Raw genomic sequence first — 26,864 nt, 5'->3', positions numbered from 1 at the left:
CGAAGTGTCCAGGACTTTCATTCTTTGTTGTATTCGTATCTATATTGCTTTTTATATGGCAAATTAACATGAAAAAAATAAAATGCTTCACATGCATAATCTTTTTTCCCCCCATTAATTATTCTAATTTTGCTTTCCGTTGTCCCCCTTTAGTATGGAGATTTGTGATCCAAGGAACAATATCACAATGTGCCCACTTTGTGATCACGCTTGTAGCTACTGGAAACTTGTGCAAGCATGTGGTACTGCACGAGCCAGCCACCTCTTCGACAACCCGGCAACTGTCTTTTTCTCCATCTTCATGGCCCTGTGGGGTAAATACATTGCAATTCATTTTCTTCTATAAATAATACTCCATTTTACTGTAAATCTCCTACATATAATACATAATGAATGCAAATAAAACTTGTTAAAAATAATGATTTGTATAGTTAAGGTTGGCAGATTTGAATACTCAACTTTATTTATATAGCATTTTCACAACAGCTTCAGCTGTAACAAAGCTCTTTACAGAACAAAACATTAACACAAATACACTCATATTAAACAGACAAAATCTTTTCCTTCTTTCTTTTTTCTTTTTTTTCTTTTTCTCCTTCTTAAAAAAAAACTGTTTAAGATCGCATTCTAGTTCCATAAATGTGCTGACTTGTTTTCCCCACTTTTATATTATTATGATTATTATTATTATATTTAATTTTGTGAAGATGTTTTATGCTATGTTTTGACCCTGTAAAGCACTTTGTGACCTGCGTCTGTGAAAAGTGCTATACAAATAAAACTTACTCACTTGCATTCCTACATACTCTGTTGTTTGAAGCGGTTGTAAAAGTATTTCTCGTATTCTGATGAGAGATAAAACGGTATGAACATTTCTTAGTGTGATGATCATGACCAAACTGATCACAGCTTCAAGCTGTAGTTTGAGCTGTCAATATTTACAAAGTTCTAGCTCATCAATTTAAGTTGAATATCCATTCATCCATCCATCCAGATTGAAGCCGGTCGATGAAGTCGGGATAATTTTTTTCCCCCGACATCGCAACATTCAAAAGTGACGTTCCCGTGCACACTTCTTGGTATGAAGTCGGAAAAGTCATGCTTCCCACTTCCTGCCTGCCAATCACTGAGACCTATTTCTTTTTGAATCAGAATAGGGGTGTGATTAAGTACATATTTTTAGTCCTTTAAGCTTAGATTTATTACTACATTCTACTTTGCGCCCATATTAGTAATGTAGGCTTGAATTACTCAAGTAGTGCAACTGACCTTTTTAATTCATAAGTATTGTACTTTTAGGTGAAAATAAAATTTGGGTTTACCATTGTAGAAAAATTACATAAAGCTTCGATTTTCAGTTTTTCAGTTTTTTTTCTGGGGAGTTTTTTGAAAATGTTGTTTTTCCGGCTTACCAGGTGTGGTGGGTCATTGAACTCATATTGGGGCGTTTAAAAGGTTAAAGGAAAATTACTTCAAAAAGGTTGTTCCTTATTGTTCAGCAAGACACAGACTTCATGGTTGAGGAATAGGAACACTCTTTCTGTTGATGAGAAGCACCGAATAACACTGAAAATTTCAATTCAATTCAATCAGGCAAATGCATCTTATTAAAGGAACAGCTCAAAGCCATTGGAGACTCACAAGCAGGCGTTTGAAGCTGCTGGTGTTTCTAGAGTCCCAAAAACCTCTTAGTCATGCATAGAGCTCTATTTTTTAAGATCTATTTTGGCCACCATGTTACAAGGAGAAGTGTTTTCAGTGGGCTCGGAAATACAAGTTTGTTTGTTTGTTTTATCACAGAAGAATGCTGTGCTATTTTAAATGAAGTTCTGTATGGTTGGTGGATGGCCGCCATTTCCAACACTGTAAAAAATAGTTAAGTTGGAAAAAAAAGGGGGGGAAAAACAGTAATGTCAGACCAATTAACCAGAAGGCCAAACTCAAAACATATACATTTGTAATTTCACAAGCAATCCTCAGATAAGCAATACAACTTGTACATTGAATTGACCTGTAATTATTTTACACACAACCTAACGTTGCAGTTTGTTGTTAAAAAATAAATAAATAAAAACATAGACCAACATGAATCAAACATAAACGTGCTGAATTTGACACACATTCATCTCCTGGTAACACAAACACATATGACATGAACTAACGTCCTATAACTTCATTAATTGCGCCACAGAATGTATGCAAAATAAGTAGATATAACACGCCCAGAACTCTTACAGGCAACGTGTTGCTGCCTTCAATTGTTGCTGCCAACAACATAAACTAAAAACAGCGGTGGCGTGTCTCAGGGGTAGAGTGGTCATATAGTATCCCTGAGGTTGTGGGTTCGATCCGGTTTGTGACCATGTCAAAGTATCTTTGAGCTACTGAACTCCTGATCCTGTGTCATCCGAAGGTGAATGAGTAGTCAAAATGTTTGACGGTCGCGTAAGGTGGAAAAGTGCTACATAAATGAATTACCATAACAGTAAATTGTTGCATTTTTAAACCCAATATCTAGTTTTTCAACAGGTTTTTTTTACATGTTTTGAAAGATGAATCACATAATTTTTTTGTGTCATATACTGTTATATTACATCAAACACATTATTATGTAACCTTTTTCCATGAAATCATGTAATTAAAAACAACTAATAACAGTATATTTCTGTAATTTTCCTTACAAGTATTAATACATTTACTTGCTATATATCTAGGTAATGTAATTGTTTTAAAATGTGATAATGTTTCTAATTAAACATTAAATTAAACCTGAAAATAAGACAAAATCTTGTTGAAATTACAACTACAAACTGTATTTTAATTATGGGGAAATTAAACTTTAAAATATTTTTATGAGAAGTCAGAATAAGATTTGGTTATTTCACAGTATTTTTTCGGCACCCCACATGCCGGAAAATTACAGTTTATTTTAACTTGTTTTTTGCAGTGTAGTAAGGCTGCAACGCACAGTGATATTTTGCATTAAGCTGTTAATATATTTACCGTTATTCACTTGTGTTTACCATTATGCAAGATTTCAACTTCAGTGGGCCGCCACTGTTTACTCTGTCAGTAAGGCTACTACTGTATTCATGCCTAAAATTTAAAATAATCAAAAATGTTCAGAAAATTTTAAGCGCGGCCGTTTAAGCATGTGTGACATACATATAAACCAAGGCGGCATAAAAAAAATCGTTTTTACCATTATTCTTCAATGAGATTATATGAAAGTGCCCATATTTATTTAACATTTATTAATTATTTTATTTCTGTTGATGTTATGTTCACCTGTTTGTCTATTTTATTCATGTTTGTCTCTACTAACCTATCTGACTCAATCTTGCTTGCCTTTGTGAAGTGCTTTGCAACTGTGTATTTTAAAAAGTGCTATTTACAGTAAATACATTCTTACTTACAATTGTATATAGCAATGATGTCATCAGCGACTAGTCAACGATGACACGACTTTCATCTAGTGTTGACATAAAAAAATCTGAATATTTATTATGAGTTTTACATTTAGCTGTGTATGCTTGGTTGTATAGCTGTTCTCTTCATGGAGCACTGGAAGAGACGACAGATGCGACTTAACTATGTCTGGAACCTGACCGGCAGTGGAGAGGAAGAGGTGAGCTGAAGCCCAAAGCGTATTTCAAGATGTTGTCCACAAAGTTTTACAATTCTGTTTGCATTTATATTATTATTTTGGCACAAATCTTGTATCATTTCCAATGTCACACATAATTCCATAAAATATGATAGAACGTAATAATAACATAATTCTAACAATGAGGCAATGTCTTGACACGCCTTGACAGCAGTTATAAGAGTTTTGAAGTGGTTTCACATGTTGGTTATGAGGCACCTCATACATGGTGACAACATCCAACATGGTCAAATAATAAAATGAGATTAGAAAATGATGTCAAATTAGGAATTATGTGTATTTCAAACATAATTTGGAAGGGTACACGTTATATTCATAGCACTTAACGTACGAAAGCACTAAAGCAGTGTATTACAGCTACTTGATTTAGTTATTTAAGATTATTTGGTATTTTTTTACAGTTACTATATTTGCACAAATGTACTGTATAAATCAAACACTCTATGGTAATTGTATTTAGAATATCAATAAAGAAAACCTGTTTTCAGAAAAATTATACAGAATCTCACAAAATGACTGTGATGATATTTCTGCCACTATTATTAAAACAGCTGCCTATCTGTAATGTATGAATTATTGTATATCATATAAACAATGTCTGACATGTTGTCCCTTTTTTGTTTATGGTGTACTTTACAGGAGGAACATAAGGTTTGACTTGCTTTACCTTTTACCTCTATTAACACTTTAGTAAGTCTTCAGTACAAGTTTTACTGACGTTATCTGCTTCCTCTCTGTTAATGCTTTCTTTATATTCCTGTAACTCCTCCGTTGGGGCATTATTTTCAAACTTTTGATTTTTTGGCCAGCTGTACTTTTTTGCTAAGCATTTGTTTTCTCTTTCTGCATTCTATTTGTTACTGCCGACTGCTATATGGGTGCATGGCTGCATATGAACATAATGCGAGCATAGAATATTAACTAAATATTATTTTGCTCTCAGCAAATACATTTCAGAAAAATATGCTACTGTTTTTTTTTTTTTTTATAAACAAACAAGATCTTAACTCACTAATTGCCCATCAACCACATCCACAGCTAACACTGCTTTAGCTACTTACAAGTTATCTGTGACAGTTTCTGGTATGTAAAATATGTGTGGCCTAACAGGTTGGTATTTCGGGGGGGCTAATATGGTTGCTCAACTGTGCATCACAACAAACAAAGATGAGCAGTTTAGGGTAAAAAATGATGCACTCATATGCAGGCTGTAGTGAACCAAGGTCAAATTGCTTTCACATCACATGGTAACCGCACTAGAGTACGATTGGAATTGGAGTTTCTGAGCCCTGTGTTCACACCTGTCCAACTGAACTGCACCAACGGGGGACACAAACAAGAGTGCAGTCAAAATGTGCTAGTGTGAAACCATCCTCAGCGTAGATGTGTCTGATGCAAGACTTTGTACTACACTAATCTTACAGTTGAAACTGTGTCAAGGGATTGCTTCTAACCCTAAAATGTTGTTGTGACCCATGTATTTTTGTTTATTTTTCTTTCTGTAACCTTATTTGTTTGGTGTATTTCATATATGTCTACATTTTTATAAACTCCTTAAGGACCTTTACTCACAGTCTCCTTAGGTTGTCAAATATGATATTACCGATAACTAACATGATCTAGTGGTGTATTTTTCAGGACCACAACCGATTCGAGTATGAGCTCCGTGTCAAGCAAAAAGAATCGAGACAAGAAAAAGTCAACTCTGAGGTAAAAATACATGTGAATGTCCAGTAAGTTTCCATTCATCTATAACAGATAAAATGCTATTATGTCAAAGAAGCCCTGCAAATATGTCGCTTATCCTACTTGCCATCATAGGCTGGGGCCGATCCCAGATAACTTTGGGTGAGAGATATGGGGCGTAGGACACATGTAGACAAACAACCATTCATTCTTACTCTCACATCTACAGGCAACCAAGACATAATAAGATCCGAGCACACCTAAAACCTCTAGACAGTGTGGCACAATCACAAGCCGATGAAAACTAAATAAACACATGGACAAAATTGTACCCTTGTAGTATTGAAAGAAAAATCCATTGTGGTGACAAAAAATAACTTGATGCTGACAAAAGTAATACACATTTTTAAACATTTTGAAAGTATCCAATGCAAACCAGTCATCAAATCAGTCATTGCTTTTCAATTGTGGTTTAACATAATTATTAATTTTGAACTAAAGAAACAGGCCTGGACAAAAATGACAGTACCCCTAAAAAAGATAGTAATGATAATAAAAATAAATAATTTTCAATTAAAAATAATAATTTTAGCACCAAGCTGTGTCCTCTAATCAGTGTCTTCAAATGTATAATGTTAAAAAAAAAATTGGACCATATCCACTTCCTGTCAGTCATTTTGGAAATAATGTCATTATTGGATGTCATGTTATGTGACGCTCCACGCCGACTACGCCCTCCATCGCTCGATGATCTCCACGCCGACTACGGAGCGCATAGTCGGCGTGGAGGGTCACATGACAGCTCCGCCACGCCGGCTACGCCCAGGAACATCAGCTGATAACTGTCAGTTTGACTGCTTCTGAGGAAGGCGGCAGTTGTCGCCGAAACTAATCAAAATAAAAATCAACCTTTTTTTGTCTTAAAAAAGAAAAACCACAGGACGATATAGATTTATAGACAAAATGATTTTTTTTTAGCCATTATTGGATGTCTGTCAGAAGCAAACAGCTGTGAGTGAATTCCTAGTTTTGGAAGGGGAACCTGTCATGTGAGTACCAGAACTTGGACCCAAATGCTGACAGGACACAGAAAAAATTAAAGTCTTTATAGACAAAAAAAAATACAAAGTAACAACAGAGAGCAACACATGGAAGAAAACTAGACGTTTTGACGTGTCATTCAGTAACTCCAAGTAAGACCAGGTTTAATTCTATATGACAGAATAAAGGCCTATATGACAGAATAAAAGCCTATATGACAAAAGAAGAGTCACAACATTAAAGTATCACTAAGGAACTTTTCAACCTTAATAAAATATTTTCCTGACTCTTCTGATGAAACATCAACTTAAAACAAGTTGAATGGTACCTTTGCCATGGTCAGGTGGGTTCTGTATCATTTTTACTGGCACTAAACAACTTTGAGGAGGATGGTAGGAACACTGCCACACAAAAAAACTACAAATATGCTGACTGCTTTTTGGCATTCGTCACTACCCCCTTTTCCCATAAAAAGACGTAAGTTAATTTGAATGTTGACGCACGATTACTGCTTTTCTGGTAGGAACTGCAAAACAACTGAAAAGTTTTGTCTGAGTAGACAAAAATGAAAAAAGAAGAAGGGAAGCTACCCGGATAAAAGGACAGTCAAGGATCAACAATGGCCTGGATTTCACTCTGAACTAAGAAACAACGCAATGCACTTGTCCTCATAGGAAATGTGGTCTTCCTTCAGACTTAACAATACCGCTTTTGTCCATATGGCGCCGCCATAATCAACATAAACTGAAAGTTCCTACAACAGAAGTACTGTTAAAGATTTTCAAAAGATTGGAGCACAGGTCTAATCTCCTGTCACTATACGGTTGAGGAAAGTTTTGTCACTCTTGTGACACTCAATAACTCCAAACAAGCTTCAAAACAGGCTTGCTTGTGGGCGTCTTCGACCCCCCTGACAGAAACCTTTGCCAATTCTAGCTGCCTCACAATATTTGAAGCACTTCCCTGGCTTGTTCCAAAAAGCTCAACAATGTCATCAATTGTGATTCTGCGATCTTTTCTGAGTAGTTTCTCACCCCTAACACTGTCTCCAGGATTACCCGCTCACGATGGCCCACCACTTCTTTGTCTGTTGTTTAAACTTTTACTTCACCTTTGATCCCACTTTGAAACCCACATTTTGACTATTGCACCATTCCCATCAACTTTCTCCAATATTTTCAAAATGTTTATTATTATTTAATCAGCTCTTCGCTTCTGACGGACACCCAATGCTGATTTTATTTCCAAATGGCTGACTTGAAGAGGATACTATCAAAGAAATTTAACAGTTTATACTAGTGTTGTTCCGGTACCGATACTGGTATCGGCAGAGGCCCCGATACTGCATTAAAACAGTGGTATCTGTATCGGTGAGCACTAACATGTAACATGCCTATACCATTCATTCTGACGCTAATATAGGATTTTGGATGCATCATCTTGTGTCTTGCACATGCACGACATTCACTGATGTGTGACATGTTCACTGCATGCTGAGCTCAGATATCCTAATGGCCCTTGAATGCTCTGAACCAATGGCAGGACAGCTTTTTCATGTTGAAAAAACCCCCAAAACGTAGGTATCGGTATGGTATCGGCATCGGCCGATACGGCAAAGCTGGGTATCGGAAGCGGTATCGGGGGCCAAAAAACGGTATCGGATTAACACTAGTTTATACTACACACTATTGAAATTTCTGGAAAAAATATGAATGACCATATACAATAAGTCGCGTAATTTAAAAGGGCTCATTCCATTTTGACTGCACCTCATATACAGTAGTCAATTTTAAATTATCATTATAAATTGTAACTAGCTTGTGTATTTGTATAAAGGCCAAATGTTGGGAATTTAGCTTTTTGTGTTTGTCTGTTTATGAAGAAAAGAGTCTCTTGACCCTATTCTCAGTTGACTTGACTATGACATAGTTGCTTGAGGCTGAATTAGCTATGCTCCACTGGAGACACAGTGATTCTGTATACTGTACACTATATGTTTTGGGTATGTGCATCTTTTGTATACAATATATATATATATATTCAATAATCCAGTCAGATGCAGTGTGTTTTTATGTTGCTGTGTATTTACTCCATTTTTATGTTAGGATGAGAAAGTGAAGCTGACATGTACAGACAGACTGCCAGCTTACTTGGAGATTGTGGCCATGATGGCTTTCATGGTGAGTAGCACGTCACTTTCAATTTGATCCTTTAACAGCCTTATTGAAAGAAATGTTTTAACAATATCCTTTCTGCTCATTATGCTTGATTCGGTGTGCATAATTTAAGGGAAATTAAATGTTGACTGGCATCCCATACCATTAAGCCCCCAAATAAAAAAATAAAAAAATGACATTCCAATGTACAGCCATTTTACAATCCATGCCGTTGTAGCGAATATTGCGCTGATTTAATAAGTTTGATTAAATATTTGTGAGGGCAAGGGCTAGTTCCTAAATTAACCTCGGCTACAAAGTCAAATTAAAGGGGCGCCATTGCAGTGCAAGTACGAACCCTGTAAATCTGCAATTAATTGTAAAAGAAATAAGACATGTTCTAATTCAAAAGTGTGATTCTTACTACAAGCAAACTAATTAATGTAGATCATGCAATGATTTAAAAAAAAATGAACACACAGCCATTAAACAATGAATACATTAAAATATTTCATAGAGTTCTACTTATTGCATAGACATGAAGTTTCATTATTTTATCGTTCTGTTAAATTGGGGAAAACCGAATGAGTCAAGCATCTTGCAGTTGTGATCGCCTTTTGGAGTCGCCATTTCAACAATGTTGAGATGGGTGTAGTAGTAGAAATGTTGATTGGCAAGGCAATTTGGTCCATGTCTACATTAGCCCTTGAAATGTGAATCGACCAGACCCTGTGTTCTCCAGAGGCTAATCTAAAAAAAAATATATAATAATAAAAAGGTGTTGTGTGGTGTTTTCTCCTCTAAAACTATTTTATTGACTTTCTTGTGGTTATGATCACATGTCAATGGCAGCAATCTACATTCCACTGAGGGTTTCTCATACCAGTCCTTTGAGTTGAAGGTACAGGTGTTATAATTGTGAATGAGAAAAGCAACAAGTCCTAAGACTTCTCGGCTAAAGGGAGGTTTGTCGTTTGGGTCCTGTATCATTCCCACATAGGAATCATGAGGAATGAATCCAATATTTGCTTCAAAATTGTAAAAGTGCAATTTATAAATGGCAGCCATTTTATGCAGAATAACTCAATAGTATTCTGTGGCCAATTTCAGAAATAGTTCAAGACTATATGTAGTATTTTGACACATTGCAGAGAAGAGTATTATTAACAACTGACTAATTAGAATTCAAAATGAAAGAAAAATGGCCAACTATATACAATAAGGCTTGCTGCTACTGTAACTGTGGCTTACTAAGGGAGTTACTATGAAAACTAACATCTTATTAAGACTAACTGCATGCATGATGTGGGTAACCTGGAAACTGTTTAAGATTGTGAAACAAGTGCATAAATGTGTCTCCTTGAAGATATAAAACTGTTAATACAAAAAAAAAATCTGATTTGCCAGAAAAGCAGTGATACAGTAGATTAATCCTTCACTGGTTTCTATTGCTAAATTGTTCTCTTTCTTCTTTCTCATAGATAGCAGTGACTTTTGTAATTGTCTTTGGAGTTGTCCTCTACCGCATTAGCATTAAAACAGCATTACACATTAGCACCTACCCTGCAGCACGGTACAATGTCCGAGCCACCGTCAAAACAACAGCTGCCATCATCAACCTCGTCATCATTATCATCTTAGATGAAATCTATGGCGCTGTTGCACGCTGGCTCACTCGACTTGGTAAGAAACAAATTCACTCAAAAGCTTGAAATATTGGTCTCGAATGTTATGGTGTCTGGAATTGGATCATTCTCATAGAAAGAGCCATATTTGATACATTTTTATTTTGTATTTTTCTTTTTTCTTTCTTTTGCAGAGGTTCCAAAAACAGACAAAAGCTTTGAAGAGCGGCTTATCTTCAAGACGTTTATTTTGAAGTTTGTCAACGCTTTCACGCCTCTTGTTTATTTGGCTTTTTTTAGGGGGAGGTAAGAATTAACACAGTTTACTAGTTTTGTGGCGCTGCACTTAAATTAAATTATTGGTACTGTCACTTTTACTCAGGCCAATTAGTGTAACTTTAAAAAACTCAATTAATCCCATTTATTTATTGAAGGTTTCCCTTGTATACTGCTTCCATGCCACACAACAGACTTGCATTTGTGAGTTCTCATTTAACTGTATTTAAATTGGGTTTTGTGGCGTTTTGCTAAATGTGGCATCTATTGCAGTAAGTGAAATTGGATTTCAAATTAGATAATCGTTAAAGCCTCTATCCCACTGAGCTGCAAACATTGCCGAACATTACGAATGTTGCGTTTCATCAGGATTCGGAAAATATCACATTTGTTTTGCGTTTCTGTTAATTAGTCGCCATTGTTGCGAATCCATTGTTTCGCCAACATGTGCATTTGCTTGTAAATACCGTCTTGATTTGTCATAAGACATGTCGGCAAAGTTCTTTCTGAGGCCCCATTCATAAATTCATTCTGATACCCATTCACTACGGTGAGAGTGCTTGTGTTTAGGCGGAGCAAGATCTGTTTGGAGGAAATTATATTTCAAAAACTACAAACAAAAATCCAGCTTGGAGACATGTGTTGAACATATTTTCTCAATGTGCCCACCACGCAGACAGTGCGGACAGTCAAGCACAAGAAAAATTTTCCAAAACGCAACAAAATGCGGCCCATGGCGTAGGCTATATGAATATTAAAATATCAATTGCATCTGACTCCCTGATTATTATTTTTTTAGCAGATTAACTCATTCAAACCCAAAAACGTATTAATGAATGTTTTTTAATACTCTGTCCTGCACTCCCCAAAACGTATTTATGTTTTTTTTTAATGCTAGAGAATAAAGAAGGCTTTTTGATACAGCTTCTGACATGAAGAGGTCGCTTAAAGCAATGGCAGTTATTACCTAAAACTTAGCTATATACTAATGCTAATTGCTGCAAAACTAAAACGGATAAAAATATACTTTTTTTCCTGATTTAAGAAGAGACTCTAAACTAATGTTTTCATAGCAATAGAACATAATATTCTGTGGACCTTGCAAAATCAGTCAAAATCCAATAAAACAGCCGCAGGTTGCTTCAGTGAAAATGGCTGGGAGTGAATAAGTTAAGTGTCAAAATGATGACATACAATGTACACTGTCATATTGGACATTATTGTGCAGTCCACGTCATCGCCGTGACGTGTTGCGTGCCTGTTCATTTTGGACTTATTTTCTGTTCTATTATCCTATAAAAATGAGTATGGCGTCGTCAAGTATTGCCATAATTAGCACTACTACCCATCTGCAGGTTAAAGTGTAGACATATGTGATAATAATAGTCTGAAAATATTACAAGGAAACTCGTAATATTTTGGATAATATTAACTCATTCACTCTCAGTCATTTTCACTGAAGCAACCCCCTTCGCTCCTGGCTGTTTTACCAGATTTTAACTGATTTTGCAAGGTCCGGAGAATATTCTGTTCTATTGCTATAAAATCATGGAACTTACCAAAAGAAAAATTAGAGTCTCTTCTTTTTATCAGAAAAAAGTATACTTCTATCCATTTCAGTTTTGCAGCAATTAGCATTAGAATATAGATAAGTTTCATCATTATTCACAAATTTGTTTAGAACTGTGGGCAAATCAGCTTGTTTGCAACATGGCCCTGGTTGATCTCTTATACTCTGCTGCCACCTGCTAGCCGTTTTTTGTAATAACTACTATTGCTTTAAGCTACCTCTTCATGTCAGAAGCTGTATCAAAGCCTTTTGTATGTTCTAGCATAAAAAAACAACAACAAACATGTATAAATACGTTTTTGGGAGAGCAGGACAAATTCTTTAAAAAACGTATTTATGCGTTTTTGGGGTCTGAATGAGTTAATATCGAAAGCGCTGTTATGCATAAGCATATGAATATGGCAACGCTTCTCGTTTAATTATCCAAAATATTGCGAGTTTCATTCTAATATTTTCTTCGTATGACACCGTAATGTACCATTTGCACACACAAACACAGGTTGGCTGTGTTCGCCAGTCACTACTCGCTTCCGCAATATATATTTTTTTCTTTCTCAACGAAAGAATATGTAATTTGAGATGGGGAGGAGTGCTATCTAAATTATGGCAATACTTGACGACGGCATATTTATTTTTATAGCACAATAGACCAGGAAAAAAGTCCAAAATGAACAGGGCCATGTTGCACGCATGCAACATGTCACAGCGATGGCAAAGACTGGACAAAAATGTCCAATAATTACATCTTCTAAAAACAAGAAAACGAAAAATAATAATTTTCATATCTTGTGTGGGTCAATCTGACTCAAATTTGAGGTGAATTCGCACATTGTCTCAAATGTCGCAAAAAAGTCACAAAATGACACAAAATGACAAAGACGACAACCTCATTAGTTGGCAAATTCAACATTTGCAACATTTGGCAATATTCACAGTTCAGTGGGATAGTCACTTTAGGAAACAGACAAAAGGCACCCAAAAGCACAACAGCAGATGCAAAGGTTCCCAAAATTAAGTTGTTACAAATCTTATGATGCATACAAGGTTCTTGCTTGCTACACGTCATATGCGTGTGTCTGTGTGCATGTGTGTTTTTATTTAAAACATTTGCTTGTTCAATAGGCTTGTTGGGCGGCCAGGAAAATACCTGTATGTTGTAGGATCATACAGAATGGAAGAGGTAACAATAGAGTTTTATATTTAAGATATATATTTCATATAATTTAATTAGGGATAGACCGATTATCGGCCGGGACGATTATTGGTGCCGATATTTGTCAAAATACAAAATATCGGCATTGGTCTTTATACGAATCTGAAGGCCGATAACGCTGGTATCTCACTTAGCGGTGAATGCTTAAGAACGTAGCGGATTCAGGGTTTTAATCAGGATTTGTAATATGTTCACAGACAGTTTTTACTTGTCGCAAAGACATTTCGAGCATATTCAGACAATTTTTCACTGTCTGCGAAAATCTAGGATACAGGGAACTTTTCATTTATAGATTATTTAAATTTCCCCTTTATAAAAAGTATGCAGACACTGGGAACTCCCTAAAAAAATATTTTGAAAAATAAAATAAAATTAAATAAAATTAAGAAATTATGTTGAAATTTTAAAAAACTTTATTTACAGTAGAAAACTTTAGGGAACTACTTGCTTAGTTTTTAGTTTAGTTTAACACGTGCTGATGACCCTGGAAGCTCTCTGCAGTTTTTATTATATATTTTTTAAACAAAGCTGTCAATTCTTGATATGTTTAAAATGAAAAGAGAAAGGTGTTTGTTTTTTATAATTTTGACGCTAAGATTTTCTCTTTTACTGCAAATGAATATCGGCATGAAATATCGGTTATCGATCACCTTGACTACTGATAATCGGTATCGTATCGGCCTTGAAAAACCCATATCGGTCTATCACTAAATTTAAGGTAAGAAATTTGATTCTAATAATATTTTAAAACTTGATGAAAAGTGATTATTTGTCTCCACACATGCAACACTTAGCATGATGAGTTGAGCGTCTTTATGTCCTGTTTTTCAGTGTGCCAATGCAGACTGCCTTATGGAGTTATGCATCCAGTTATGCATCACCATGCTTGGCAAGCAGCTCATCCAAAACAACCTATTTGAGGTTGGCTTACCGTAAGTGCTAACCTTTCATTTCTTTGGAATAATTCCAATACTGGTCTGATGGCCATCACATGGCAACCAAAGTGAGCTAATTTTTTCAGTTTTAGGAAAAGTTAGATTAAAATGTTTTCCGTACACAGAACCTGACAAACGTCTTGCGAGCTAAACTACACTACGATATTCATGTCCTTGAACAGTTATTTCTGTCTGTAACAAGAAACCAAGCTAACATTGCATGCTATGTCGAATAATGCAAGAACATTTATACCAAATACAAACTTTTTGTTTGGGCTTATTTGACAGCGTTGTAGGGAGGAAGCAAGGCAGTGAGATAGGGATGCTAAAAATAATAATAATAATTTAACAACAAAAGTCCAAAACAACAAGGGTCAAAGTATAAACAAACACTATTGAAAACTAACTAAAACTTGACAAGGTACTACCCAGGTTGAGACAAATGGTAACAAGACGTCACCTGGACCTTTTTCACACACAAAAACTCACCTTCCGGTCCTTATATTTAGTGCTAGAAGCAAGATGGATTGCAGAGTATATTGTACACTATCTCAAGCATTTGCCCAAAATCACCTTTACCCATGTAGAAACTAGCATGTACGAGAAAACAACAGTATTTTCATTCGCCTTCCTAGGCGCTCGAACACTATAAAAAAGAATGCCTGGATAGTCTTGAGGTTTCAATGTACTCGACAGATTCAAGACACCTTGACTGGATGTAGTAGAGCAACCCCAGAACTTGACAAAGCCTCTTCCATTTGTCATTGTTACAACAGAATAATGGCCCAAAACACGCAACAAAAACAAAGCAAGACAAGACAGCTTTATTTTGTGCATTTCATACACAGAGTAGCTCAATTTGCTTTACATAATAAAAAGTACAACATTTAAAAGCACTGCACGACTAACATAAGAGTTAGAGACATTTAAAGCCAACTAAATAAATCAAAAGTAGCTTAATAAAGTCATAAAAGAACATATAGCGCAATAATAAGAGTTTGGGAAAAACTGATTATTAAATGCTTTAAAAGACCTAGAGCATAGTTTTTAACCTGGATTTAAAAGCACGTACACAGGTGGCATGTGGCTAACTTGGCTTATGTTGAAAGCTTATTCCATTTCTGTGTAGCATAAGAGCTAAATACTGCTTCAACAAGTTTTTTTCTTGTTTTTTTTTCTGTTTTTTCTGGAGAGCTCAGTTCATTCTGTAATTTTGCCGATTTGACATGTCATCATCATTGCTCTCTTTTTTTTTTAATTATTATTTTTTAAAATGTTTATTAATTTGTATTTTGTATGTGGTTGAGTATGTGTATGTGCGTGTGTGCGTGTGTGCGTGCGCGTGAGTGTGTATTCATTAGTTCACCTAAAACCTATTAAAAAAATCCCATACCGTTCACCTAAACCGAACACTTCAGAATCCAGTCAGAGTCATGGGGCCGTTAGGAGACCCGAGGAAGGACCAAAGAAAAGAAAGGAAAGTGAAATCCAGCACCGACCAGACACCACCCACCAGGCCACCAACCAGAGTCCTTCACCAACCCCAGAAACATCTAAATTCCAATAAATCAGGGAAGCCTCAAGAGACCAAAGGAGAGACTGAGGAAAGGAAGGAAGGACAGACGAAGCAGAGTGAGATCCACAGAGACCAGCCTCCACCGATTCAACGACCAGAGGAAGAAGCAGATTGTGTCTGAATTTCGATAGATGCTGGTGTGGTGGATCTGGCATGCATGAAAATCTCCACCAAAAAGGGGAGCCGTCGACCCCTGCCAGGACAGAGCAAGCGCAACACCTCAGGGCCCCCCAGGCCACGGCAGCACCAAGGGACAACCCCCGGGCCACCGGCCGGAGAGCAAACCCAGGAGCAGGAGCGCCCCCCAACACGGCCCGCGCCCCCAACCCAACGCAGCAGTACTTGGCACTGCAGGCCCGCCAGGCACCCCACCGGTCCACAGCCCCCGCTCCCCCCACAACCCCCATCCCCCCCCGCCATCCACCCCAACCCAGCCCCAACCGCCCCCAGGCCCCCAAACTCCCAGACACCCCCCCACCAACCGCCAGCCCCAGACACCAAGGACCCCCCGCACCCAGGCATCGGTGCAGAAGAGGGGCCGGACAGCGGAGCGGAGAGGGCACCCGTGCCCACCCCACCTCCCGCCGCGTGGAGAGGGAACCACGGGACGCCGCCCCGGACACCAGGGAGAGCCCCGCAACGCAGCACCCCCCAAGAGACCCAGGGAACGGCCAAGACACAGCCGCCACCCAGCAGCCAACAGAAGGGCAGAGCCACCCGCGCCCAGCCAGGGGGGGACAGCACCTATAGAATTAACCCACTGGCATACAGTGAATCCGAATATTAACCCTTGGTGACCATTGGAGGTGAATCTTGAGGAGTTGGTGATTAAGGTGTCGTTTGATGTAGTCTGCTCGATCCTGCTGGCAGCAACTGGGTTCCTGACTATAAAAACACAACCATTAGTTACAAATTGCCAAATACAGAAACAGCAATGTAAGTTATCGCGATGTGGTGGCTCTCGCTAACAGGCAGAATTAAGTAACCTGATTTAGGTTAAAATATTCTATATACGTAGACTATGTTTCTATAAATTTTGATATTTGGTTTTTATTTGAGGCAGATATTTTTTCCATTAAAATGTGATTTATGAGGAGGTTAGATCATTGGTCGATATTCAAGAGTTTGTTTATTTTTCCAGTTAACAAGAATTGTTTTTTTTGCGATAGTAAGGGCTACAAATGTAGATTGAAATTGTTTATGTGGTAAGTCAGTAGTTGTTAGGTCACCTAGCAAACACAAGTTTGGAGATAAAGGTATCCTACAGCCCAAGATAGCGGAAAGTTTTTCTAAGACTTTAGTCCAGAAATACATAACCGGAGTGCATAACCATAAAGCATGAAAATAAGTGTCTGTAGTGTTTTGTCAACACTGGAGACAAATGTCGGAGTCTGAGAATCCCATTTTCTTCATCATATATTGAGTAATGTATGTTCTATGAATACTTTTATATTGCATAAGTTGTAAATGTGTGTGTTTTGTCATTTTAAATACGTTTTCACAAACTTTAATCCAAAAGTCAGATTCCGGAGCTATAGACAAGTCTGTCTCCCGTTTCGAGATGGGTAAAGACATTTTATTAGTATATGAAAGTAACTTATATATTTTTGAGAATTTTTTTGTTGTTGTCGGAGAAAGCTTGGTAATATCTTTAGCTAAAACAGGCGGTTGGAGCGTACCCCGAAGTGTTGGAATTTGTTTCTTTATCATACTTTTAACTTGCAGATAATATAGAAAAATTCCGTTTTTTATTTTGTATTTTTGGAGCAAGGATGTATATGATATAAACATATTATCTGAGAAGAGATGGTGGAGATGTGTAATTCCTTTCTGCTCCCACACACCTAAATAAAACGATTGGTTGTTAAATCGAGGTTATGCCATAGGGGAGAAAGCCCGCAGGGCTCCACTTGGGCTTTTGTAATTTCTAGTGCCTTCCACCAGGCAGTCAGGGTGGCGGAAATTATTGGGTTTTTAAAACAATTATGTCGCTTAATCGATGTTGTAATAAAGAATAAATCTAGAAGTCTGAGGTTATTACAATCCTTCTGTTCTAGTTCCAGCCAACAGTTAGTATCTCTGTTGGGTTGTGCCCATAGAATGATATATTGTAGCTGGTTAGCTATATAGTAATGCATAAAATTTGGTGCCTCTAGACCTCCTTTGGATTTACTTTTCTGAAGAGTAGATAGACTAATCTTTGTTTTGTTTTTTATTCCAGTAACATGTTATAACGTCCGAGTCCAACAACTGGAACCAGTTAGCCGTAGGTTTAAATGGAATCATTGAGAAAAAAATTTGTATTTTGGGTAAAACTTTCATTTTAATGGTGGCTATTCGTCCTATTAGAGAAATAGGAAGATTATTTCAGCGCTCCAAGTCACTATAAATGCTATCAAGAAGTGGAGTAAAGTTTAAATGAATTAAAACAGTTAATTTAGGTGAGATTTTTATGCCTAAGTATTTTAAATTACCTATAGGAAATGAGTAGTGTGGGTCCTGGCTTGCAGGGTTCCATGAATTTTCTGTAATAGGTAGTAGTGTTGATTTTGTCCAGTTAATAGAATAATCTGATAAATGTGAGAATTTAGTTATTAAGTTAAATACTTCCCCTAACGAAATAGCAGGCTTTTCTAAATAAAGTAAAATATCATCGCATATAGATTAATTTTGTGTTCTGCTACCCCAGAGTGAATTCCTTGAATCCTTCTTTCCTGGCGTATGGCTAATGCAAGCGGCTCAATAAATATTGCAAATAAAAAAGGGGACAGTGGGCATCCCTGTCTTGTGCCTCTCTGTAGAGTAAAACTCTGAGATATAATCCCATTAGTAGTAACTGTATCTTTAGGAGAATCATATAATACTGACACCCAGTGAATAAATGACTTCCCAAAGCCAAATTTATTTAAAACAGCAAAGAGGAAGGACCAGTTAACTTTGTCGAAAGCTTTTTCTGCATCCAATGATATAGTAACTGCCTTTTTATCATGCCGCTGTGACATGCTAATAAGGTTAAAGAGCCTCCTAATATTATTAGTAGAGTGACGATCTTTAATAAAGCCTGTTTGGTCGCTATGAATGATTGTCGAGATTACTGTTTCTCGTCTAGATGCGAAAGCCTTAGTGATAATTTTAATATCAGTGTTAATTAGTGAAATCGGACGGTAACTTGATGGAAGGGTGGGGTCTTTTTCTGGCTTTAATAAAAGTTTAATTGCTGCTGTATTCATGTGTGGGCGTATGTAACCATTAGTTTTAATTTCTGTTACTACTCTTAAGAATAGTGGAGCAAGCATTAACCAGAAGTGCTTAAAAAATATAGCCGGATAACCATCCGGGCCAGGTGCTCTGCCAGTAGGCTTGCTATCTAGAGCACCGTACAACTCGTTTATAGTAAGTGGCGCATCTAACATATCTTTATATTCAGTAGTTAACTGAGGTATATTTAAGCTACTGAAGAATGCCTCAATATGCCTCAATATATGTTTCTGAGTATAGGTTGCGATAATAGTTATTAAAAATTTGATAAATTTCTTCTGGTGATTGTGTGCATACACCAGTTGTCCCTTTAACATGTTTTATGTCAAGAGGAGTTTTGGTGCCTTTTTATTTAGGGGACTAGTGAGTTTAGGAACCACAGAAAATCAGCATGCAGAGGTGGCAAATTCAGGTCCAGAAAGTAAAAACCCTGCCAGTTTGGCTTTAGCCCCATGTGCTAGCTAGCGACCTCCCTCGCTAGTTTCCCGGGTGCTCGTTTACCTGCTAGGGAGCTAGCTAACTAGCACAAAGGGCTAAAGCCAAACTGTGGCAAGGTTTTTACTTTCTGGACCTGGATTTGCCACCTCTGAGCATGAGCAACAGTATCCAGGACACTTGAGAATACCTTTTACTAGTGAACTTAACCAGACGTTCATCAACCATCTCCGCAATCACAGTTTGTGACACAGCCATGAATTCTATAAACTTTTCTCATTTATGTACCTTTTTTATTATAGACACAGTGGTTGACAAAAAGTTTGTGATGTGGTGGGGCCGTGTTTGGTGAGCCACAAGGGGGACACTACTTTCATTGTTCTTTGTTTTTCTGTAGCAAGCTGAAAAAAATGCTACATAAGAAAAAGTCTGAGCTGGACCCAAAGCAACAAGAGGAGCTGGCCAAAACCTTGCAACAACACGAGAAGGACCATTACCTCTGTCCTTTTGTTGGTCTTAACCCAGAGTACATGGAAATAAGTATGTTAATTTTAGAAAATTACCATTAGATACTAGATAATGTATGAGGTAAGGGTGAGCAGGGTGTCATGGTAGGGGAAAAAAAACGTTGAAAGCATTTAAAGGGAAAAAAATTGCCATCGAGTGGTGAACTAATAGAATGCAATGACCTAAATTCCAAGCGCATGCATTTGAAAGCATGTGCACATAGCAAAAATATGGCGGAGTAATATGTCAGCCTCCTGGCTGTAAGTGGGACACAACCTACGTAACATAATTAGCGATATACTAGACCTACAATTATACTTTAAATAGGGATGTCAAAATTAGTGCGTTAATTTTAAGTTAATTTTAAGTTCCTTTAATGCCACAATTGTTTTTTAAAACACGTGATTAATGACCGCCCCTTACTTGGAAAGCCTGTACTGGGGGAATTCCAGTCGCAACGCAGCAGACACGTCCACGTCAAAATTTAGCAGTAATAAATTGAAAAATAATGCATATATTTGTGGAGACTGGGGTCAATTTGTATATTTACAATTTTTAAAATGTACAAAATTTCACAAGTTACTTCATGTTAAAGATTAGACAGCTCTTAATATGAAAAGAAAAATGCACTGCGCTTTCACCAATGTCTTACAAATGCAATTATGCCACCTAGTGGCAGAAAAATAACCAACACAAATCAATATCACACTCATTTTCTTTTTAATTTTACCTCAATGTAATGAATTATTATGAAATTACTGTATCAATGACTAAAATATGCAGTCATATTTGTATTAGTTTAAAAAAAATCCCACTTTTATGTTAACAAGAGTATGTTATGTAAGAGTACATTTTATTGTGCATATGGAACAGATATAAAACTTGCGATTAATCGTGAGTTAACTGTTGAAGTCATGCGATTAATTACGCTTAAAAAAAATTATTGCCTGACAACCCTAATTTAAAAATGAATTACGTTGTGATAGAACATATTTTTTGCATATTATTGAAATTAATAGTGTTTTTTAAATAAAGATTGAAAAATCAAAAAATATCTAGACACTGTCCCTTTAATGTAAATAAAAATAAAAATAAAAACAGACCCTATGTATTTTTGGGTCATTTGTCTAAGATCACATTCGTTTCTCAGATCTGATATCCTACATCTGTTTTACATCATTTATGATTTCTTGTTGAATTCGCCCTCTACAGTATTTTAACAAGAGCAACTGTCTCATGTTTCTGTAGTCATCCAATTTGGGATGGTGACTCTTTTTGTGGCCTCATTTCCTCTGGCTCCACTCTTCGCTCTTCTGAATAACATCATTGAGATACGTCTGGATGCCAAAAAGTTTGTTACGGAACTCCGAAGGCCGATTGCAGTCAGAGCCAAAAACATTGGTAGGTGTTCTTCCAGAGACACACACATTGATCAACTCTGGGCCTCATTCAACAGATTTTCTTTGTAAAAAGCTTTTAAAGGTCAGTCCCACCTGTGTTAATAAACCCAAATAAAAGTTATTCTCAGCTGAGTCTACATGATCCCATGAACATAAATCCTATGCACATTTGTGTGGTGATTTGAGCGGTGTATTCTTATAATATCATTAAAATAAATAATAAATAATGCAGCTGAGATGGCTTGGTCATCTGGATTAGATGTCTCCCTGAAGAGGTGTTCCGGGCATGTCCCACCGGAAGGAGTCCCCGGGGACGACCCAGAACACACTAGAGAGACTATGTCTCTCGGCTGGCCTGGGAACGCCTTGGGATCCTGCCGGCAGAGATATACGAAGTGATTGGGGAGAGGGAAGTCTGGGCTTCCATGTTAAAGCTGCTGCCCTCGCAACCCGACTCCGGATAAGTGGTAGATGATGAATGAATGGATGGATGCAGTTTTAAGTTCATGGTAGACTTGAGCCCAGGTGCAGCTGGGGGTGCACTCACTGAAATCCCAATAGCACGCCCAAGACCGACATTCAGATGTTATACTTGGTGACGGTCATTCTTTCTTGTTTGTAGGTATCTGGTACAACCTGTTAAGGGGCCTCAGCAAGGTGGCTGTCATCGTAAATGTGAGTTTTCAAGTCAGTCAACATATACCCTTGCAAATCATGCTCCAAGCTAACAATGTTGCCCATATCATCTCATCCACCTTTCTTGAAGACAGTAGTAATACATCGTTTTTGGTTCCCAGGCCTTTGTGATCTCTTTCACATCTGACTTCATTCCACGGCTTGTGTACCAGTACATGTACAGTCCTGATGGCAGCATGCACGGCTTTGTCAATCACTCTCTGTCTTACTTCAACGTGAGTGACTTTGAGCCAGGCACAGACCCTGTCCAGCCAATGATCCTAGGCTATAAAGTAGAAATATGCAGGTGAGGTTATGTTTTACAGCTGGCTAATTATTCATAGTACTCATGATGTCCATGCGGCATAACGAGTAAAGATGTGACCTTCTGACAGATGATTTGAGGACGTTATTTATGTGTCTGAATTAGGTATAAAGACTACAGAGAGCCATCCTGGTCCAGCACACCATATGATTTCTCGAAGGAGTTCTGGGCCATTCTTGCTGTTCGCCTGGCTTTTGTTGTTGTCTTTCAGGTTTGTAACCACACATACGATGATGAGTAACCAGAAGTGGGTAGTAACAAGTTACATTTACTCCGCTACATTTACTTGAGTAACTTTTTGAAAAAAAATTACTTCTAAGAGTAGTTTTACTACACAATACGTTTTACTTTTACTTGTGTGAAGAAGAAACACTACTCTTACACCGCTACATTGGGCTACACGAGAGTCGTCACCCTCCCCTGCAATTCATATATTAGGTTTACCATATTTTCACGTCCATAAAGCGCACTTAAAAGTCTTACATTTTCTCAAAAATCGATGGCGTGTCTTATAATTAGGTGCACGAGTTCCAAAATCTGTAAATGTTGTTGTGCGACTTCCTTACTTATACGAGGGCCATTGTACGCTTGCTGCTAAAGTCTGGTAGTGTGAGCGCAATCGATCCACGCCTGAGTACGGTTCTGATCCCCAGTTTAGCACAATTGGGAGAGGTGGGCCAGAGAACAGTACGGTTGGTCGCACATGCACACAGCCGCGGTGAGTAGTCGCCGCGCGAAACGTAACCATGACGTCACGTACGTATGTGCGACGTATATAGCGAGTGACCAGAACTGTTGGCCATACAACAACCAGAGTGTCCCTACCAAAGAGATGGCAGCAGCAAAGGGCTCATATTGGTCTGATGATGAAGTGCTATGATGACGTCTTCTTCTTGCGTGAGTCAATGTGATGGCGTATATATCAGAGGCAACTGGGCCCGGGCACGGTTTGGTTAGAGCAGGGGTAGGCAAGTTCCGTCCTAGAGAGCCGCAGTCCTGCATGTTTTTGATGTCTATCTTCTTGAACACAGCTGAGAGCCTCCTGCAGAACGTAATTATGAGCTGAGTACAGTAAATTTCATAGAGTAAATTTTACTCTAAAAATACTATATTTGGTCCCTCTCTAAACAGAGTAAACTTTTACATTTGGAAGAGACTAAAATCCTTAAAAAAACAACAACAACAATAAAATGCTCAAGGGTTGAGGAACGATCCCACAGTCTTCATCATGGAAGACAGCCACTCTACCACTTGAGCTATGCTAGATTTATTGTGAGCTGACATATTGCTGATGTTTCCCAAAGTAATTTAGCTATACATGGATTCCACTTGACATCTGCGCTATATTGACTCTGAGTACGAGTGGCATGGGTCAGTGGTTAGGTTGGCTGCCTGAAAGTTCTGTGATTGTTCCTCAGCGGTTGTTGTTTTTTTGTTGTTGTTGTTTTTATATTTTACTCTCTACTGTATATAAAGTTTGCTGTTTAGATTGGGACTGAATAGTCTTTTTCAGAATAAAATTTACTCTACAATATTTAGTGTGTACTGCACCCAAAAATCTATTGAATCATATCAATATGTTGCTCAGTGGTTGTCTCTCAACGCAGAGGTTGTGGGGTCAAGCCCTGGCCCTTTTGACCGTTTCAAAGTGTCCTTGAGGAAGATACTGAACTCCTAGTTGCTCCTCATTCTGCTTCATCAGTACAGATGAATGAGGAGTTGATTCTGTTACGTTGAACTACTTTGAAGGTTTACCGCTGATCCCAGCTTTCTACTTTTGAGAATAATATAGCTCTGACCAGTTCCCTCCACCTTGGAAATTGCTTTGTATGCATAAACAGCATTATAGCCTTCATTATTTCATTAGAGATATACAAAAACATTTATCACTTGCCCTTTCTCTTTATTCTTATGTTTCAAATATTTCCTCATTTGCTGCCTTTTGCCTTTGCAGAATGTGGTGATGCTCATGAGTGACTTTGTGGATTGGTTGATCCCAGACATTCCAAAGGACATCAGTCTCCAGATCCACAAGGAGAAGATCCTCATGGTGGAGCTATTCATGAAAGAAGAGCACGGAAAGATGCTTGCTTTACGGGACAGTCACAACCATAACAGTTGTACTTCCCCGTCTTCCTCGAACCAGAGCCCGCAACAACCACGCTCTCGGCCTGTGTCAAACACAAACTGCTATTAAACTATTAGCTTCTGGAAACATAAGCACAAATTACTCAAATAAAATAAAGGGTGGCCCTTAACTTTCCATACAGAGGATAATTTTTTTTTTTTTATTCAAAAATGTTTTGGGGGTCTAAATCATAAGATACAACATGATACAATACAACAACATTAACTTATGGCCGACCCTACAGTATAAAACTCATTAAGTGAATAACCTGCTCATCTCTTTTCATCCTCTATAGCTATAAAATGTTATGCAGTTCCACGAAAGCAGCTTTGCACTGCATTCTGGGTTTTTAAATAATTTTGTTATCAAACTTAAAGTCTTAATGTAGTCACAGTGCGATTGATCATTTTAGGGTTTTTTACAACATGATTACAATGTACTTTTTACTGTTATTAATCATTATATTGTGTGGTTTATGATTTTTTTCTTGAGGATTGTATATTGAGGTAGCATGTCTGCCTCACATTTCAGGGTTCAGGGTTCAAATCTCAGCTAAGGCCGTCTTTGTGTTGTTTGCTAGTTCTTCCCGTGCTGGTATAAATTGTCTGCGGGTACTCGAGCTTCCTTCTATATTTCAAGACACTGCATGTTAGGTTAACTGAAGACGCTAAAGCCAGGTTTACATGGAGCCTTGAATTCTGATGTGAATGAAACCAAATGAGATCATGTCACGATCAAGATCAATCAATCAAGATCTTCAATCGGAATGATTTCAATCGGAATGACAGAAAAGTCTCAATGTAAAGAAAAGACGTTTTATATTGTCCAGAAGTGTGTGCGTGTGTGTGTAACCAGGGTTAAGAACACTTTTTGCCTCAGTAGTGTTTTTCCCACACTCCCGCCGGTACCTGAACACACCACGCCACACAGCACCTGTTTTCAATCAACTAATCATCAGTTAGACACTATATAAGCTGCCCTGGCTTCACTATTTTCAGTTAGATGAGAGAGAAGCCAAGGAGCAGCAGCAGCTGCAGACTAGGTGCTCCGACTCCGACTCCGACTCCGACTCCGACTCCGACTCCGACTCCGACTCCGACTCCGACTCCGACTCCGACTCCGACTCCGACTCCGACTCCGACTCCGACTCCGACTCCGACTCCGACGATGGTGAGCTATGACTATAGACCAGGAGCCTATGAACGCCCTGTCAGTCAACTCTTAGCGTGAGGCCAGGGTCTGGTAGGAGGCTCAACTCACATCGATTGCCGCCGCAACTCAACCTTCTCTCTGGATATCTGCGCATTGCTACCACAATCAAAGGAACTCAAAGGACAGTCGCGCTCACCTGAGCTCACAGCAGGGCCGTGATTTGACCCTAGGTGATTTGGTGCCCTAGGCCAAAGTGTAGATTGTAGCTCCCCCAACTACAAGTAATACAAATAAATGGCATAAATACAGTGCAATACAACTGTTTAGTGTAATTTGTGCTGACATTAACTACAAAATGTTTTCAAACTATGTACAATATATTTGTGTAAGCTACATACAAAAAGTAGTAAAAATAATTAGGTCAATGACAGACGCCCATTTTGTTAACAATTGACGGGAAACTTCGAAAAATTAACGCTATTTTGTTTATGTTTTATAGAAAATACTGACTGACTGACATACATGCCTCTAATCTGGGCCCGTTTTTCCTCCTCCTCCTTTTGCCGCTTTCTTAATGCAGTACCTGAGGGCTCGGACCTTTTCATTGTAAAGGTTTTTGATGTATAGACAATAACATAAGCGAGCCATCCATCTATCAATAGCGCTAACACTCTGAGATGATGCGCGGCCCCTCCCTCTACCTTTCACTGTAAACAGCAGCAGGTCAGATTTAGGGTGCCAGGTCATGATCTCATATTTATTTGGACTAGAAGTTATAATTTAATTTTTTTTATATATATATATATATATATATATATATATATAATGGAAAATAAATAAAATATATATGCTCTATAACATTTTGTAGCATCTTTGGTTGAAATTACGGTGGTCTCTCCAACTGATGGTTCATAACTTTTATTCAACCTTCTTTTGTGTGAACACACTGTAAGAGCTACAATACAAATAAACAATAATTGCCATTAATAACTCAAACGGTATGTTTTGTGTATCCTTTTACTGTATTTAAGCCATATGCTAGGGTGACCAGATTCCTATTTAAAAAAGAAAAGAAAAAGAGGACTCTTGCCCCGGCCTTGAAAGTGTGGTACCAGTCGCAGTTACATAGTGTACTTCACCTCCAATTAGTCATGCAATTCCAACCGGACATTTTCATGAATTTATAAAACCCCCGGACGCCCCAACAGGACGTAAGAAAATGGTCTTTCCTCCCAAAAG

General features: G+C 37.9%; 1 protein-coding gene across 4 annotated transcripts in view; it reads left to right on the top strand.

Moving 5' to 3' along the window:
* Positions 1-26,621, top strand: part of ano1a (anoctamin 1, calcium activated chloride channel a) — a 55,771-nt gene extending 29,150 nt beyond the window's left edge. For 2 of the 4 annotated variants that reach the window (XM_086070829.1, XM_086070826.1), the window contains exons 12-26: positions 154-314; positions 3,546-3,628; positions 4,307-4,318; positions 5,306-5,377; positions 8,500-8,574; positions 10,032-10,233; positions 10,370-10,481; positions 13,144-13,201; positions 14,066-14,166; positions 19,836-19,978; positions 21,194-21,346; positions 21,968-22,020; positions 22,143-22,327; positions 22,451-22,556; positions 24,300-26,621. In XM_086070829.1, coding sequence (XP_085926955.1) covers positions 154-314; positions 3,546-3,628; positions 4,307-4,318; positions 5,306-5,377; positions 8,500-8,574; positions 10,032-10,233; positions 10,370-10,481; positions 13,144-13,201; positions 14,066-14,166; positions 19,836-19,978; positions 21,194-21,346; positions 21,968-22,020; positions 22,143-22,327; positions 22,451-22,556; positions 24,300-24,542 — 1,759 coding nt within the window. In that variant the 3' untranslated portion in view covers positions 24,543-26,621. The remainder of the gene's footprint in view (positions 1-153; positions 315-3,545; positions 3,629-4,306; positions 4,319-5,305; positions 5,378-8,499; positions 8,575-10,031; positions 10,234-10,369; positions 10,482-13,143; positions 13,202-14,065; positions 14,167-19,835; positions 19,979-21,193; positions 21,347-21,967; positions 22,021-22,142; positions 22,328-22,450; positions 22,557-24,299) is intronic. The other 2 variants (XR_015094333.1, XM_086070827.1) reach the window with 2 other exon arrangements.
* The last annotated feature ends 243 nt before the right edge of the window (positions 26,622-26,864 follow it).

This window comes from Leptonotus elevatus, chromosome 3 (genome assembly GCF_054856555.1).
Source record: "Leptonotus elevatus isolate MCC_2025b chromosome 3, RoL_Lele_1.0, whole genome shotgun sequence".
NCBI lineage: Eukaryota > Metazoa > Chordata > Actinopteri > Syngnathiformes > Syngnathidae > Leptonotus > Leptonotus elevatus.
The sequence above is the reverse complement of the archived record's forward strand: the minus strand, read 5'-3'. Positions and strand labels throughout refer to the sequence as shown.